The following is a 19,416-nucleotide window of genomic DNA, read 5'->3' as shown; positions in this document are numbered from 1 at the left end:
AAATAAGGTCAGGGATGGTGGGGGGGAGAATTAGAATCTAGAAGATAACAAGGTGAGATCAGGTGAGGGAGAGAGGGATGAAGTAAGAAGCTGGGAGGTGAAAGGTGGAAAAGGTAAAGGGTGGAAATAGGAGGAATTTGATAAGTGAGGAGAGTAGACCATGGAGAAAGAGAAGGACTAGGGTCACAGGGGCAAGTGTTATACAGGTGAAAAGAAAAAGTCGGGGGAGCCAGGGTGGGGAATGGAAGAAGAGGGAAAGTAATGTTCATGCCATCAGATTGGAGGCTGCCCAGACAGAATGTGAGGTTTTGCTCCTGTCATCTGCAGAATCTCTGGTGTTTACTGTTTATAAACCCATCAGGAACTAGAAATACTAGTGAGGTGGCTTTAATTATTCTAACAAAGTACTGTATCCGGTTTCACCAACTTATCAGTCAGTGACTTGGTACCAGTAATTCTTGGTCTATTCTAATACTTTTGAGTAACATTGGGTTGACGTACTTTTGGAGCAGAGATGAGAGGGAGTTTTTTTAGCCAGAGGGTGATGAATCTGTGGGATTCATTGGCATGACAGCTGTGGAGGCCAAGTCATTGGGTATATTTAAAGCAGAGGTTAATAGGTTCTTGATTGGTAAGGGCGTCAAAAGGTTACAGGGAGAAGGCTGAAGAATGAGCTTGAGAGGAAAATAAATCATCCGTGAAGGAATAGTGGTGAAGACATGATAGGCTGGATGGCCTACTTCTGTTCCTATGTCTTGTAATCTTATGGACCCTGCTCTATCCCACAACTGAGAGCAGGTCGGTCCCTTTATTTCTTCCTCCATCCTTCCACCCACTGTCGCCTCGCTTCCACTTCCCTCCTAAGCCACGTAAACATGGAATAGGCAGCACCTTTGCTCGTTAGTAACTGAGCTGTTTTGTTGTCTCAGACGAGGAAACGACAGCTGCCAGACCGTACTGCACAGGCACCAGAGAGCAGCAAAGTGAAAACCGAAGAAAGTGAGGAAGGGAAAAGCAATCAAATCTACGACGATCAAAGGTGTAAAACGGAAGAATTAAAACCACAAAAAACAGTGGATAAGGAAAAACACGTGTGAGTATTCTGTAGTTTAAAACAAAATGAATTGCTGTGTGTAGTTGCTTATCTTAGTGAATCAGTGCTGAACATTAGGTCTGATGCCAGCTAACCTCTAACCTATGAGTTGATGCATCATCTGAATAATGTCCTGTGTCATTTTCTTGGGGAAGGGATGCAAATTGCATGGTGTGTTGATGCATAGAGGAAAACATTATTCTACAGGGTGCAAGAATAGAATAGCCTGAGAAAGTGTAGACTCCCTAATTGTAATTCTTTCGTTACAACCTTAAAGATGTGATTTTTTTTTGTTATTAGTATAATGGGACCTTTTCAAATGAGGTAACAATTAACCAGGCAGATACCACATAAAATTGAAAATGTCAAATTAGAACACAAAATATTGGGAATGCCTGGCATATCAGCCAGCATCCCTAGAGACAGAAGCAAAGCCACTGTCCCAGCCTGTCCCCTCCACATACAGGTGTTGCCTGACTCAATGAGCACCTTTAGCATTTCCGCCCTTACACAGAACTATCTACTGCTGGCAGAAACTGGAAAGGCTGGTTATCTGATATCGTTAAATTCTGTGTTGGGCTCCAGGCACTTTAACAAAGTTAGATCAAAGGGTTTAGCTTTATTTGTCACATAGATATTGAAACATCAAAGCATACAGTGAAATGCATCGTTTGCATTAACGTCCAGCATAGTTGAGGATGTGCTGGAGGCAGCCCACAAGCCATGCTTCCGATGCCAATATAGCATGCCTACAACTTACTAACCCTAACTAATCTGTACATCTTTGGAATGGGGAGGAATCCAGAGAACCCGGAGGAAATCCACATGGTCATGGGGAGGATATCCAGACTCCTTACAAGCAGCGGCAGAATTGAACCTGATCATTGGGGCTGTAATAGCATTATGTTACCATGCAGCTTGAAGATGAGATGGCAATCCTCAAGCTTACATTGGGCTTTGCTGGAATAGTTGAAGGAAGGCAATGTTAGAATTGTCATGGGAATTTCAATATGCAAATAAATTGGGAAAATCAGGTTTGTGTTGGATCCCAAGAGAAGAAATTTGTGGAATTCCTATGAGATGACATTTTAGAGCAGCTTGGGTGGAGCCCACAATGGGAAAGACAATTCTGGATTGCCTGTTGTGTGATGAACCAGATTTAATTTGGGAGCTTGAAGTGAAGAAACGCTTAGGAGGCTGTGATCATAGGATAGAATTCACACTGCAGTTTGAGAGGGAGAAGCTAAAATCAGATGTATCAGTGTTACAGTGGAGTAAAGGGAACTGTATAGGCACGAGAGAGGAGCTGGCTAAAGTTGATTGGAAGGGAACACCAGTGGCTGGAGTTTCTGGGAGCAATTTGGAAGGCACAGGATCGATACATCCCAAAGAAGTAGTATTCTAAAATGAGGATAACTTTAACTTAACTGCCAAGGGTAGTCAACGACAGCATAAAAGCAAAAGAGAGGGCATGTAATATAGCAAAAATTTGTAGGAACTGGAGGAATGGGAAGCTTGTAAAAACCAATAGATGGCAACTAAGCAAGTAATAAGGAGAGAACAGATGAAATACAAGGGTAAGCTAGCCAATAATATAAAAGAGGGTGCCAAACGCTTTTTTAAATATATGAAGTGTATGTAAGAGAGGTGACAGTGGATATCAGACTGCTGGAAAATGACACTGGAGAGATAGTAATGGCAGACAAACTTGTAAGCATTCTGGATCGTCTTCACTGTGGAAGATACCAACAATATGCCAGAAATTCGAGGGTGTCAGAGAGCAGGTGAGTGTAGTCACTATTACAAAAGAGAAGGTGCTTGGTAAGATGAAAGGTCTGAAAGTAGACAAATCACCTAGATGAGATGGTCTGCACTCAGGTGGGCTACAGAGCAATCAGAATGGGTGTGTGGTGGAGAATTAAAGTTACAGTTAACTGGAAGATCAGTTATCACCCAACATGAGTTCAGATTCTCTATTCTAGATTAAACTGCATAAAGGAAGCCAAATGGAATTGAAAGAGAAGCAAGTAAATGGTTGTTTCACTTGGAAAGAGTATTTGGATCCTCAGATATTAATGAGGCAAAAGTACAAGCTTTGGAATTTCTGTAGTTACATAGGAAACCATATGAAGGGTGGATGTTGGAGATCTGAGAATAAACAAAGGTAATGAAAAGTCTCTTCAGAATGCCAAAAGGTGACAGGAGTAGGGGGCAAGGTGTGTTTAGTTGTGGCATCCTTGATGAAAGCAGCAGAAAATATGGAGAATGATCCACTGGTTGGCTGGAAGGTGATTACCTGGGAAACCTTATCCTTCAGCTGTACGGAGAGAGAGTCTGAGTGCAGGAAATAAAATGGACTTGGCTGACAGCCATCTCAACTATGGTAGTAAAGGAGCCACTGTTTTGGAAGAATGAATCAATCTGGAGAGTGAGTTTTCGTAGCATTTTCCTGTACGCCTGGTTCTGAGCCATTGCAGTGTTCTGTATTTCATATTAGCAAAATATTTCCATTATTCTTCTCTAATATCTACTTGCATCTCCTCCAGACAAAAAGTCTTTCTCACACCCTTTCAATTGACACCAGTGGATCATCCTCCATATTTTCAGCATGTAGATTTTCCATTTATCTATCTATCTATCGATATTGCATGGAATAAGCTCTCCTAACCACCGAGTCACGCCACCCAACAACTCATCCGTTTAATCCTGGACTAATCACAAGGCAATTTACAATGACCAATTAGTCTACTAACCAGCATATCTTTGGACTTTGGGAGGAAACCCATGCACACACAGGAAGGATATTATAAACTTTCTTACAGAGGACACCAGAATTGAACTCTGATCTCTGATGCCCCGAGCTAATTAAAATAGAGACACACTAACCAGTATGCTTGTGTGGATGGGATAGGTACTGAAAGAAAGCGTAATTGATGTTTCAATACATTTAACTATTTAACCTTCCCATTTTGGAAGGCTCCTTCCAAAAGACATTTCTTAATCCCCATTATGTTAAATTTCAGTAGTCTGTACCTCCCCTTTTTATTCCCCACCCATTGGAAATGGCCCTTTCCTATGACTAATGATCTCAATCCAAATCAGGCTTAATTAAAAATTACTTTTGTCAAAATTGCTCCAGGAATGTGCTTAGAAATAAAATATCATGGTCATTGGGCAGTGTGGAAGTGGTGGGGAGAACAGGGAAAGAAGCATCCCTGGCATGCAGAGTGCAAAGCAAGGAGGAAAGAAGCTTGAAATGCAGTACCAAGAGAGAGGTGTAATGAAGAAAAGTAACGAAAGAGTGAGTGTCAAGGCATGAGAGGAGGGCAAAGAGGGGGGGAAAGGGGTGGGTTTACCTGCCGATGTCCCGAGACTAACTTTCAGTTAAACACAATCATTTCCTGCAGATGCTAGATATCCAGCATCTACAAGTAGGCAGGTGAGAAGGAAAGTGGGGGAGGGGTGGATGAAGTGAGAAGCTGGGAGGCCATGTGTGGGAAAAGATAGAAGATGCTGAAGAAGGAATCTGATAGGAGCGGTGAGTGGACTGTGGGAGGAAGGGAAGGAGAAGAACCAGAGGGAGGTGGGAGGTGATGGGGAGGTTAGGAGAAGAGAAGGAGTGAGAATGGGAATAGTAAAAGAGAAGGTGGAGGGCGGAGACATTGCTGAAAGTTAGAACTTGCCATAATGCCATCTGGTTGGAGGCTACCCAGACGAATATGAGGAGTTGCACCCTCCACCTGAGAGGAAGCCATGGAGGCCAATTTGCACTTAGTTTATAAAGAAGATAATTCAAGGGTCTGCAGTCTGTGTGAATGTGGGGTGACTTTGCAATAATAGGGAATTACATTTTGTTAATGGAACCATGAATTTAGAGTTTGATGGGTGAAATATGCACTCGGAAATGGGGATGGGAATACTGGCAATGAAATCATTAATAACAAAGGCAGGAAAATCAGCAATAGGAATTTGAGTAAAATTAACAGGGATACATGATGTACCAAAGACAGTAAAAGCAGCAACAAAGTTAGTGAAATTAGAATAGGTTTGGTTCTCATTCAGATTTAACATTCAAATTGTTTAATGTAATTTCCAGTACACACTTGTAAAATAATTGTTACTCTGGATCTGATTAAGCACAAAAAAATTCTAAGATGAAGCACACAGTAATTTAAAAAGAACACAATAAATATAAATTTCGCTTGTACACAGAGATTGTTTGTACGTCCATAAAGTGATGCGAGGCACAGGAGTGTTTGTACGTAAGGGGACTGATAGGAAATGATAAATTAGTGATGGTGGGGGCTGTGGAAGGGTGGGTTAGTGGCTGAAGGTGTTGTTCAGCCTTAATGCTTGGGGGGGGGGAAGTAACTGTTTTTGACTCTGGTGGTTCTGGCATGGACATTACGTAGACTCCGCCCTCCCTGATGGGAGTGGGACAAACAGTCAATAGACAATAGACAATAGGTGCAGAAGTAGACCATTCGGCCCTTCGAGCCTGCACCGCCATTCTGAGATCATGGCTGATCATCTACTGTCAATACCCGGTTGCTGCCTTGTCCCCATAACCCTTGATTCCCCTATCCATAAGATACTTATCTAGCTCCTTCTTGAAAGCATCCAGAGAATTGGCCTCCACTGCCTTCCGAGGCAGTGCATTCCAGACCCCCACAACTCTCTGGGAGAAGAAGTTTTTCCTTAACTCTGTCCTAAATGACCTACCCGTTATTCTGAAACCATGCCCTTTGGTACTGGACTCTCCCAGCATCTGGAACATATTTCCTGCCTCTATCTTGTCCAATCCCTTAATAATCTTTAATGTTGCAATCAGATCCCCTCTCAATCTCCTTAATTCCAGCGTGTACAAGCCCAGTCTCTCTAACCTCTCTGCGTAAGACAGTCCAGACATCCCAGGAATTAACTGAGTCCATGAGCAATGAGGGATCTTTCATGATGTTACTGGCCCTTTTCTGGGACTTTTCTGTACATATGTCAGTGATATGTTGGGCAGATCAGGGACCTTGGTGATAGTTAGATAACTAGCAATTCAGAGTGATGTGGGCAGCAGGGTAAGATGGAACGCAAAGATACCATAATCATCTGCAGTGGATTTTTTTTACTTTAGCATAAAACTCGCTGCCATGTTCATTCCAACTCTTATTGAGCTGGCTTTGAGTGAGCCAAATCTGTAGACTGGCTTGATAAAATTTATTTTAGCTTAAGGCAGCATAGTTGCTTTATAACTGTCAGTCAATTAAAGTGCAAACAAGGCTTTGTTCTAATTATCTGGAAGATTACTTTAATCAGAAACTCGTTTTAAACTCCCTGTGGAATGCTTATTGCAGTGTACAACTTGCATTTCTGCAGTGTTCCTTGTTTACTCGAGAGAGAGCCTTTACAGGGCTGTAAAGGAGGAAGTGAATAGAGCCAAGAGTGAGGGCTTTCACCAAACAGACTGCTGAGGTCCTGAGGAGAAAACTAATCCAGAAATAAATCTTTGAAACAGTTACTTGAGAGAGTGATGTCTGTATTTGAGTAACTAATCCACAAAACTATAAAGGATGGCAAAATTATTTGTCTTTATGGTGTTTCCATGGAAACACAGAAATCCTCGTTTCCCAGTAATTTATCATCAGGTGGTTGTTCTGAACAGATTTAAATTACATCTGCCTGTGGACAAATGACACCAACTGGATTTTTTCCCCAAATCATTGTACCTACAAAAAAGGCTAAAATAGGGCAAATCAGAAAATGAAGCATAAATGTAGAACTGTGTTGCTGGACTTTATAGGCGAGGATTAGCAGGACTCGTAATGCTAATGGTTCAGGGCCAAAGATTTGAATGTGCTTCATCAGGCCCATTTTGTCAGTGTACACTCACACTCAGTGGCCACTTTAGTAGTACAGGAATGGAGCCCAGTGAGGTGTTCTGCTGCTGGAGCCCATCTACTTCAAGGTTCGATATGTTGTATGTTCAGAGATGCTCTTCAGCACACCATGGTTGCAATGCATGATTCTTTGGAGTTACTGTCACTTTCCTGTCAGCTTGAACCAGTCTAGCCATTCTCCTCTGACCTCTCTCATTAACAAGACATTTCCACCCACAGAGCTACTGCTCACTGAATGTTTTCTTTGTTTTTCACACCATTCTCTGTAAACGCTAGAGACTGTTGTGCAGGAAAATTCCAGGAGATCAGTTTCAGACAGACATACTTTATTGATCCCGAGGGAAATTGGGTTTCGTTACAGTCACACCAACCAAGAATAGAGTAGAAATATAGCAATATAAAACCATAAATAATTAAATAATAATAAGTAAATTATGCCAAGTGGAAATAAGTCCAGGACCAGCCTATTGGCTCAGGGTGTCTGACACTCCGAGGGAGGAGTTGTAAAGTTTGATGGCCACAGGCAGGAATGACTTCCTATGACGCTCAGTGTTACATCTCGGTGGAATGAGGCTCTGGCTGAATGTACTCCTGTGCCTAACCAATACATTATGGAGTGGATGGGAGTCATTGTCCAAGATGGCATGCAACTTGGACAGCATCCTCTTTTCAGACACCACCGTCAGAGAGTCCAGTTCCACCCCCACAGCATCACTGGCCTTACGAATGAGTTTGTTGATTCTGTTGGTGTCTGCTACCCTCAGCCTGCTGCCCCAGCACACAACAGCAAACATGATATTCAAACCACCCCATCTGGCAACTACACTCAGTGGCCACATCAAATTATGAAAGTCACTTAGATTGCATTTTTCCTCATTCTGACGTTTAATGTGAACAAAAACTCACCCTCTTGACCATGTATCGAGTTGCGGTCACATGATTGGCTGATTAGATATTTGCATTAATAAGCAGGTGTACCTAATAACGTGGCCACCAAATGTATTTAAGCTTAGGAAATGTGGACTCTTCCTGTGTATTTAAAAAACATACTGCATTAAATCTCTTCCAGCAAATTGCACTCTGAAATGAATTTTTAAGTGGCACAACGATGGTCATTTGTTGCTTATCATCTGGACACATATTCAGCACAAGTTCCCACCTGACTGTTCTGTGCCATAATTACTATGAAAGGAAGCCCAGTGTTGCTTCTCAGTGTTTAGCAGTGTTTTGGAATGAGAAGTGATGATAATAATATTACAATGTATCACCACATCACAGTGACCATCTTGAATGCAAAAAGGGAGTTAGTTGTTATTATTGTTTTAAAAACATGCATGTCTTTCATTTGTCTGGGGTTAGAGATGAAAGCAGTAAAGAGGATGAGGATGAAGAGGATGAGGAAGATGAAGAGGAGGACGTTGGTGATGATGGTGAAGAGAGGGAAGATGAAGAGGAAGAATTTGAGTGCTACCCACCAGGAATGAAAGTCCAAGTGAGGTATGGCCGAGGGAGGAACCAGAAGCTCTATGAAGCCAGCATTAAAGATTGTGACGTGGAAGGTGGAATGGTCCTTTACCTAGTGCACTACTGTGGCTGGAATGTGAGGTGAGTTAGATATATAAATCACATACAGAGTTGTTAAAGGGAAAGGTCAATGCAAATTTAAATTTTCCATTAAAATGATCACTTATCTTCCCTCTCTTTTCTAATAGTCATGTTATAAGAACATAGAACAGTTCAGCACAGTACAGGCCATTCAGCCCACATTTTGCTGTCCTTTTAACTTCAAAATCAGTCTATCTCTTCCCTCACATGTCACCCTCTATTTTCCCATCATCCATGTGCCATCTAAGAATCAAGTATCTGCCTTTACCACAACCTCAGGCAACACATTTCAAGCACTTACCACTTGCTGTGTAAAAAATAAGAACAACAAACAGACCTATCACTGACGTCCTCCCTATACTTTCCTCCAATCACCTTAAAATTGTGTCCTCTCATGTTAGCCATTGCTATCCTGGGGAAAAGCAGCTGGCTATCCACTCTATATATGTCTCTTATCATCTTGTACACATATGTCTCTTCTCATCCTCCTTTGCTCTAAAGAGAAAAGCCTTTGTTCACTTGATGTTTTCTCGTAAGACGTCTATAATCCAGTAAATCGTCTCTCACCCTCTCCACAGCCTTCATATCCTTACTATAATTAATCGACCAGAGTTGAATGCTTTCAGAAGCTATCCTATTTTGTTGACTTCCTATAGTTGTTTGGAACTTGAGTAGGACTTGCATTTTCTGCAGGCATAGTGATTTTCCTTCTGTTGGAATATTTTACTACCCCTTCAGGTAGTTGGTGCGGTTGTACTGTAGGTCTTGATTCCAGTGCAATAACTTGTAGAAATTTACCTAATTTTTCAATTGTATTTACCCCACACTTTCCACTGCTATTGGCTTAATGTTCGAATGGTCTTGCTTTAACTGGGGTGCTTATACTCAACAAAGGAGGCAAGGAAACTGAGTACCACAGAAGCATTACTTATTTGACTTAAAGGATTCAGCAGATGCTGGAAATCTTCAGCAACACATGCAAAATGCTGCAGGAACTCAGCAGGGGAATAAACAGTCAGTGTTTTGGGCTGAAACCATTCAGGACTGGAAAGGAACAGGGTAGAGGTCAGAATAAGAAGGTTGGGGGAGTGGGGAAGGAGCAAAAATGGACAGGTGAAACGGTGAGGAGTGGATGGGAAAGGCATGAAATAAGAAGCTGGGAGGTCCAAGGTGGAAGAAGTAAAAGGTTAGAAAAGAAGGAGTCTTTTAAGAGAGGACAGTGGGTCATGGGAGAAAAGGATGAAGGAGGGGCACCAGAGGTAGGTAATGGGCAGATGAAGAGAAGAGAACAGGTGAGAGGGAAACCAGAATGAAGAGTGGGAAAATAAGATAAATGGGGGAGGAATAGCAGAAGTTATCAAAATCGATGTTGCCGTCAAGTTGTAGGCTGCAGTATGGGAAGGGGGAGTAGAATTAAAATGGATGGCCATCGGGGATAAGATAACTTGCATCTGATTAACCAATGACAACTTGCATTGAAAACTTTCATGTGGGAAGAACATCCTAAGACATTTCGCAAAAATGTTTTCAAATAAAACCAAGAAAACTAAGTGGATGATGCAGCGGTGTCCAAAACAGAACTATGCCAAAGTGTTTTACAATGTCCTGGAGAAGTAGACAAAATCGAAGAATTGTTGCTATCATAGAACTTAGGCAGCTAAAGCCACTGCTCCCTGGAACAAACTGCAGAACATTACAGGCTCTTTGGCCCACGATACAAACCAGGGATGTATGTGGAGTCACGTTCAGAAGCTCTTGGAAATTTGTCTCTGTGGCTTTAGATTCTGTTAAGTAGATGGGAAAAGATCAGAAGGCTGAGCCCTGGACATGAGATAAATGTCATACTGAGCATTTGTATCATCCAATTAGAGTCGTTGATTTAAAAGCTAAAGCAGACCTCTGGCATATCCATCTTGGGTTAGATAAACAGTGGTTACGAGAGGTAGTACCTTATTACCTTAACACTGTGGTACCCTTTCAGCCTCAGAAATCAGCACAAATTTAAGTGTTGCTCTATGGCTGCAGAAAGAGAGGGAGCAATCCATTCAATCTTTCATAAACTTTAATCTTAACATTTACAGGAATGAATAGTCACTAAGTTATCGCAGCGGTGACTAAAAATTAAGCATGTAAAATGCCTCGCAAATTTTAAATTCAGACAGAGTAGTGCAATCACTTGAGTCGAGTATGATGGTTTCCTAAGGTTTGTCTATTGGTGGGCCCTCAGGTGCTGCACAGGTACAGCAAAAAAATTCAACCAGGCTACAAGAGGTAAAACTAGCATTGGTATTTAAAAGCTTGGTCAAAGAGAAATGTGTTAAAGGAATCCTCCAGAGAGGTTTAAGAGTTTTGGTCTGGGGGAATGAAGACAGACCCACCAATTTTTGAGGTGAAGTCTGGAAGTGGCAATGTAAGTTAGGGTGGGGCAGGAGGCAAGACCAGTGGATCATTGAGATCATGTTGAGTCATGGCCATGGCGATGTTTGAACATGAGAATCTAAATATTGAAGTCTGGGAGCACGAATAGTAATGCATGAAAAGAACTTGATACGAGTTAAGATGCCAGCACGGAACATTCAGTAAGTACATGTTTACACAGCAGATGGTTGTGTTATGCTAGTACTTCTCATCACAGTGGTGATGCCCAGGGAGGGGACAGCTAAGGGTTTATGTCTAGCAATTCAGAGCTCCTTGTGCTCAAATTTGGTCTCCGTCTCAAATCTGTTGTGGAACCTGTATTGAGGATGGGTGAAAGTGCACATTGTATTCAGCTGTCCAGACCTAACTGGGAGAAGTAGTTCAGCTCCATGTTACTCACTTTCAACAAAAGCAGGAGTGGCAATTTACAGGGCAGAATTACAATAGAGATGAGACTGGGGAGCAAAATTTGCAATTCCTGTGGTCACATTTAAAGATCTATTTTACAGAACACAGCTGATATCTTTGTTTCACTTATTTCTTCCCACCACTACCTGAATCCCAACTCCCACGGTTTTCCTAGGTTTTGTGACCATCTGTCAATAGGCAGTTTGATCATTTCTACCCAAATGAAATGATGATGAAAATCAATTTGTTGTGCATGCTTGAAACATCTGCTTAACTTTATAATCCAAGTGTATATGTTCAATGAAACCAAATTTTAGAACAAATTTGAAACCCACCAAGAAAAAACTCATTTTGCTATATTTTGTTAAAGCCATTTAGCAGCATAGTTGTTTCTTAATCCTGGCTTGTTCCCTTTGGCAGTGCCATTACCGTGATTGGGCTATTCACTCGTTTCAAATGTTCTTTTTTTTGTAAAAAGAAAAATACCTATGCTTATTTTAACCAATGGATCTGGGAGAGTCTTTTCAAAGCCTTATTCTTTTTTTTTTACTGTGCATGAGCACTTAAATAAAAGGCCATTTGAAATGAATTATGCTCTTTTCTTCCACATTGAAATATTGTCATTGTATAGGACCATATCGCCTGAACTGCATTTTGTCTTGTCAACAACTTTTAATATCCGGAACAACACACACAAAATGCTTGAAGAACTCCACAGGTCAGGCAGTATCTATGGAGGAGAATGAACATTCAATGTTTCGGGCTGAGACCCTTCATCAGGGCTAGGGTCACGGCCCAAAACGTCGACTGTTTATTCCTCTCCATATCTGTTGCCTGACTTGCTGAGTTCCTCAGCATTTTGTGTGTGGTACTCTGGATTTTCAACTTCTGCAGTATCTCTTGTGTTTTAATATCCATTTGTAATTGTGCCATGTAACAGGATTAAGCCTCTTTTTATTGTTAGATTATATAAAAGTGTGGTATTCTTTTGTCTTGATCATAATGTTCTGTTTGCTCTGTGAGGTGGATTTGGCAGTCTCCACTCCTATTTGGCAACTTGCAATGAAGCATGAATTCTTTAGTAGTACTGAATGTACCACCTACCTGTGTTTATAATCTTCAGTGTGTCCTTCCAACACATGGTGTGACTTTTTTTTTGTTTTTCAGGTACGATGAATGGATCAAAGCAGATAAAATAGTGCGTCCTGCAGATAAAAATGTCCCAAAAATTAAACACAGAAAGAAAATAAAGGTAAGTGTATTGCTATCAGACACATGACATTTCAAAAGATCTGTTAAATAAACAACTATTACTACTACTACTAATATATTTAAATTGTATTCCTACATTGTGGTCTTGGCCCTGCTGAAACATAGTTAGATCCATGGATCAGCCAGCTTCTTCATGGGCACTGGCCTCTGCAGCATCGAGGACATCTTCAAAAGGCGATGCCTCAAAAAGATGGCATCCATTATCAAAGGCCCCCATCATGCAGGCCGTGCCTTCTTCTCATTGCTCCCATCAAGGGGGAGATGCAGGAGCCTGAAGGCATACATTCAAAGTTTCAAAAACAGCTCCTACCCCTCAGTTTTCTGAATGGACACACCTCACTATTTATTGTTTTTTTGCTCTCTCTTTGCACTACATATTTAATTTAATTATATATATATATGTTTTATTGTTAATTATAGTTTTTTTATTATGTATTGCAATGTACAGCTGCCACAAAACAACAAATTCCATGATATATACCAGTGATATTAAACCTAATTCTGATTCTGAAAGTGATACAAGTACAGGCCCTACAGGAATGTAGATAGTGTAAGGAGTTTTTTTAAAAGTTATCAGGAAAGTGCGTGTAATTACACTTGCAGACAAGGTGTATGTATATTAAGGGTAGAAGATAACTAAGGAAAGAGTTGGGCACATTAAAGACTGGAGTGATAATCTGTGCACAGAGTTGGAGCACTGGGTGAGGTGTTAAATGAACTCTTCTCATCCGTATTCACTATGGAGAGTCAGTGAAATTCCAGGTCAGGTTACTGTCGAAAAGTCAACTATCTTAGCAGGCGTAAAGAGTGGCACAGCTAGTCAAACTGCTGTCTCGTAGTTTCAATGATCCAGGTTCAACCCTGACCGAATAAACAGTCGATGTTTCAGGCCGAGACCCCTTCATCAGAACTGACTGTCTCGATGGTCTCAGCCTAAAATGTCGACTGCTTATTCCTTTCCATAGATGCTGCTTGCTCTTCTGAGCTCCTCTAGCATGTTGTGTGTGTTGCTCTAGGTTTCCAGCATCAGCAGATTCTTTTGTGTTTTGTGAGTACTGTCTTTGTGGTGTTTACATGTTTCCCTTTGACTACGTAGGTTTCCTGCTGATGCTCCGGGTCCTCCAAACTCCCAAACACTTGTGTTGTTAGGTTAGTTGGCTGCTGTAAATTGCTAGGTGTATTGCTGAGTGGTAGAATCTAGGAAGCATTGATAAGAATGTGGAAAGAATAGGTTACAGGATTAGTTGGAAATGGAAATATTCTAACATAGAAACCCTACAGCACAATACAGGCTCTTACTTTAGAAATTACTTGGGGTTACCCGTAGCCCTCTATTTTTCTAAGCTCCATGTACCTATCCAGGATCCTCTTAAAAGACCCTATTGCATTTGCCTCCACCACCATCACTGGCAGCCTATTCCACGCAGTCACCACTCTGCATAATTTTTTAAAAACCTACCCCGACTTCTCCTCTGTACCTACTTCCAAGCACCTTAAAACTGTGCCCTCTCGTGTTCTGTGAGCTGCCTGAAATCACTATCCATATTGTAAGATAATATGAAATCTGTAGACTCTGATCAGATATATTGCAGGCTACTCTGAGAGGTGATGGGAGAGAGATTACTGGGGCTCTCTCTCTCTCTGTGAAGGACTTTTTCACCCAGAGCATGGGTGAAATCTGAAACTCTTTACCTCAGAGGGTGCTGGAAAAAGTATTTAGATGAACACTTGAAACATCAAGGCTTAGAAAGGGCTGAGTGCTAGAAAATGAGATGAGTATACATAAGCACTTGACAGCTGCCACATTTTGGAGTGCCCAGTGTTCTCTGGAGTTCTGTTTGCATCTTATACCCTATGCATCTATACATGTTGTGTTATTAATCTTACCTCACTGCTAAGCTGCAAGGTAATAAAGGTGAATTACAATACTTATTTATAAAGGTCTGTTTCCTTGTACTTTGATTTTAATATATATTTTTAATGTCATTTTTGTCTGTAATTTCTATTACAAAGAGATTTGGTGATGTATGTAGAGTTGTCCCACTTTAGGGAAATAAATACAGAGTAGAGTAATTTGTGAAGCAGCCATGGGTTTTATAGTCTCCTGAAATTCTGATCAATTATTCTTGTTAGCCCCATCCTCTACCCCTCTATCTATAACCCATCATTGCACTGCACTGTAAACACTTTAATCCACTTCTTACAATGCTGTTTACATCGTAAGTACATGCTGCTGTTTTTGCACATCTTATTCCAGATCCATACATTAACTTATAACTTTATTTTTATACAATTCTTTATACTTCCTAATTGTTGTATGTTGTACCCTGGCTAATGCACTACAGCAAGTTCCTAATACAATGGATTCTGGTTAATTGGGACTCATTGGGACCACTACATTTTAACTTAATTAAGTACTTGCCCCAATTAGCCAGAGTTTCATGGGAATAGTTAAAAAGATGTAGAAAAAGACAAACTACTGTTTAACTGGGTAACTGATTTGTATTTAGATGAAAAACAGAACAACTTAGAACACTATCAATGCTACTACAGTACTATAAAACTGTGTATTACTTCCTAATGGTTATCGGCACAGGAATTAATGCAGTGTGCACTGCCATGTTCTTTTGATTGACTGTAAATGAACAAAATCAGTACAGACATCTAGTTTAGATAATGAATCACCTTCGAACAGTGCTTTTAACAATCGCCTTCTCCAAATCTTCACTTTCACTGTAACATTCTAGATGACTGTCGATATCTTTAAATTCTTTGTTGAAGAAGTCTAATTGTTTTATTTTCCCTCCAAGCCTTTTCTGGCATCTCCAAGCCTGAATACTTGAAACTACAGTGAGCAAAGCAGATCTGAGTTGACTTTTTCTTATTTTTCACCAATTATCAGTGACAAAATGACTGCTTTTGAACACAAACATATGCAAGTGACGCTATTTAAAAACTGTTCGCTCCAGTACAGTGTAGTGTCTAATGGCCTCAGAAGTACCTGCATCTGATGCTTTTTAGAAACTGTCTCCTGTCCCAATTAAGTGCCAGAGTGTCCCAAATGAACAAAGAAAATCCCAGCTACTTTCCTGATTATTTTTTTGTTCTTGCCCCAAATAACTGGTGACCCAATTAACCAGAATCCACTGTGCATGTAAATGTATATTTCAAATGAAGTAGACCCTTGAAGTTGATCCTTGAAATCTTTTGCTACTTAGTTTGCATTTGGGACAGCTAAGCATCTATTCATCTGTGTTCTTATCAGTTATATCTGAAACATGAATTGCAAATTATTGGATATGAATTTGGTGTGCATGCTAATGTAATTCTATTTCAAATATCCATGGTAAAGGTAGGAATTGAAGTAAGATAATCAATCCCTCTCCTTTTTCCCCTGTTCATTCAAAGCTGATCTATATCCTAACTCCTTTAATATCTTCACCCAATATAAATATAGAGTGAGTTTGAGTTTGCCCATTAAGGAATAGGTGTTTACTGAGAGCACCCTTGCCCTGTTTGGATTTTAAGTTAGTGGCTTAGGTATAGCTGCTATCAGTTTATTAGTAGAATCTGTCTATCTCTACATCCCTTTCTACTTAATTGTTGAGTCATTTTATCTCCTTCACAGTTGAGAGTTAAAAACTGAGTATATGCAAATTTATCAATACAAGCATTTCTGCAGTTGCTAAAATCCAAAGCAACAAAGCAAAATGCTGGAGGAACTCAGCAGGTCAGGCAGCATCTGTAGGGGGAATGAAGAGCCAATGTTTTGGGCCGGGACTTGATGAAGGGTCTCGGCCTGAACCTTCGCCTGTTTATTGCTTTCCCTTGTGGAGTTTCATGAGCAAATTTATTTTCATTGTAGTTCTGAGAAGATGCTGTGGAACCTTCATTGTACCCTCTCGTAGGCTGAATAATCTTGCCTGAAGTACGGTGCCCAAATTGAATATTACTGTACAAATGTGGTCCTGTTAACTTTGCACAAAACTAACTTTGGATATAGATTAATCAATAAGATATAGTGGTGTCTGTTTGAACAATATGTTTGGCAAAGGAGGGAATCTTGATGTCCATCTGTATTTCAGAGCAAGATAGATAAAGAAAAGGAAAGGAGTGATAAAAAAGATAAGGAAGATAAATCTCCCAGCAAGTCTGTGCGTGTCCGTCGGTTCTCTAAGACCTCAGCTCATGCTGTGTCGTCGGACGTTACTCCAAAACTAATTGGCGCTGGAGTGAGGAGCTGTGAACAGGACATTTCTATAGCAGCTTCTTGCATTACCAATGGAGTGCAAGGTAATAACTTGTTTTTGAAAAGAGATGCATGAAAGTTGAGCAGTTTCATACTTATTGAATGGATTATATTGCTTGATTAAAACTGCATGATGTTTACTAAAATCTTCACCTCAGGCACTAGCAAACAATGTTGATATACAATAAGCTTCTGTTTGGCTAAAGAACAATGCACCCATATGAATTTCACTGCTAATGTTATTTACAAATGACCACAAACAGCAGGTTCACAAGAATAATCCCAGGAATACATATGAGGAGAAGTTGATGGCTCTGGGCCTCGACTCGCTGGAGTTTAGAATGAGTGGGGATCTCATTGAAACCTATCGAATTCAAAGGCCTAGAGAGGGATTGTGAAGAGGATGTTTCCTATAGTGGGGGAGTCTAGGTCCAGAGGACACAACCTCAGAATAGAGAGACGTCCATTTAGAAAAGAGATTAGAAGAAATTTCTTTAGCCAGAAGGTAGTTAATCTGTGGAATTTATTGCCACAGGCAGCTGTGGGGCCAAGTCATTGGGTATATTTAAAGAGGAGATTGAAAAGTTCTTGATTAGTCATGGTGTCAAAGGTTACAGGGAGAAGGCAGGAGAATGAGTCAACCATAATGGAATGGTAGCAGACTTGATGGGCCAAATGGCCTAATTCTGCTCGTATGATCTTATGGACTTGAGACTGATTTCAAAGCAAAAGTTTGACTCTGGTGAGTGGTGGCCTTGCCATGAGATGTGTAGGTTATAGTTTGCATACCTTACCATTGTTTCTAGGCAAGAAAGTCATAAATTTGTGTCACACTCCAGAGACTAGTGGATAATCTAGCAAACCTCTGCCTCTTTTGGGGTGTGTTGTACTCTCCTTTGGCAGAAATATTTAACTAAACCCCGTCAAACCCCTCAGGCTGTTGCGAAGGATCCCAGTCAGAAAGAAAATGAATGGTGACATGTATGTACTTTGATAATAAATATACTTTGAAGCACTATTTGGAAGAGCATGTGAGCTGTTTCCCTAGTGACCCAGATCAAAGTTCAAGTTTAAGTTTTGTTATGTTGCTTGACGTCTACCTGTTTACCAACGTCACAAAGTCAATGCATTTGGTTACTTATCTCATTTATGGTTGCAAGACCTTTCTGGACACCAATTGTCTGCTGTACTTTCTACAGCGTTGTCTGACCATGGTAGCATAGCAGTTAGTGCATCACTTTAGTACAACAGCTTTAAGATTGGTGTTCAGTTCCAGCCACTGTCTGTGTTCTCCCCCTGACCATATGGGTTTCCTCTGGTTGCTCTGGATTCCTCCTGTAATCCAAAGACATATGGTTAGGGTTAGTGAGTTGTAGGCCTGCTATATTGGCACCAGAAGTGTGGCGACACTTGTGGGCTGCCCCCAGCACGTCCTTGGTCATTGACGTAAGTGATGTATCTCACTGTATGTTTCGATATGTTGATGTACATGTGACAAATATATCTTTGAATATACATGAATAAGGTACTGGGATTGATGACATATGTATATGTGATAAGACATACAGTTAGGGTTAGTGAGCTGTGGGCATACTATGCTGGAAGCATGGCAATACTTGGGGGCTGCCCAGCACAATCTTCACTGATTTGATTTGATGCAAATGACACATTTCACTGTACATTTTGATGTACACGTGACAAATAAAGCTAATCTTTAAATCTTGAACCTCAAAAGTTCTTCACAGCTGTAAAGCCTCTGGGAAATTCTGAGGTTGTGGATGTTGTCTGCTAATACAGATTTTCTTGTCACCAACCATACGTGACTTGCTGAAACCCGAATGTAAAAAAACAGGAATAATTAATCATCTGCTGGATGCATCCGATACCAAGAATTTGAAGACCATTGATTGGTACCCAGTGTGAGTCTGCAACCACTGTGATAATCTATACATAGAATAAGAGGATAGAATATTCCGGTGGCAAATAGTTGTACCAAAATGAAGCCACACAAGGAAATAGAGATGGTGGGGGGGAGAAGATTGGACAAAAATGGAGAGAAGTGAAGCACTGTGAGAAATGCTTGGTGTTGATGTAGAGAAAGAAAGGGATAGACAAAGTTCAAGTTTATTGTCATTCAACTGTACACGTATTTACTGCTAAATGAAATAACGTTCCTCTTGGACCAAGGTGCAATACACAGTTCATATATCACATACAGCACATAGAATAATATCAACACAATAATATTAACAAATAATTTTAAAAATCTGTTGATGTACAAGTTGACGTAAAGTGCACATACAACATATAGTTAAATATACAACAGTTTTTCTGCTACTGGTGCTGTCATAAATGATGTGTGCTGTGTGGTAGCAGTGTGTTCAGAAGTCTTACTGCCCGGGGGAAGAAGCTGTTACCCAGCCTAACAGTTCTTATTTTTGTACCTTCTGCCTTATGGTAGGAGGTCAAAGAGATTGTGGGAC

At 40.6% G+C, this 19,416-nt stretch overlaps 1 protein-coding gene across 4 annotated transcripts in view; it reads left to right on the top strand.

Annotated features, from left to right (window-relative positions):
- Nucleotides 1-19,416, top strand: part of arid4b (AT-rich interaction domain 4B) — a 145,673-nt gene that overhangs the window by 98,146 nt on the left and 28,111 nt on the right. For all 4 annotated transcript variants that reach the window (XM_073056633.1, XM_073056630.1, XM_073056631.1 and 1 more), the window contains 4 exons: nt 930-1,093; nt 8,341-8,586; nt 12,580-12,664; nt 16,770-16,977. In XM_073056633.1, the coding sequence (XP_072912734.1) occupies nt 930-1,093; nt 8,341-8,586; nt 12,580-12,664; nt 16,770-16,977 (703 nt within the window). The remainder of the gene's footprint in view (nt 1-929; nt 1,094-8,340; nt 8,587-12,579; nt 12,665-16,769; nt 16,978-19,416) is intronic.

The sequence above is a fragment of the Hemitrygon akajei genome, chromosome 9, assembly GCF_048418815.1.
Source record: "Hemitrygon akajei chromosome 9, sHemAka1.3, whole genome shotgun sequence".
Classification (NCBI taxonomy): Eukaryota; Metazoa; Chordata; class Chondrichthyes; order Myliobatiformes; family Dasyatidae; genus Hemitrygon; species Hemitrygon akajei.
The sequence above is the reverse complement of the archived record's forward strand: the minus strand, read 5'-3'. Positions and strand labels throughout refer to the sequence as shown.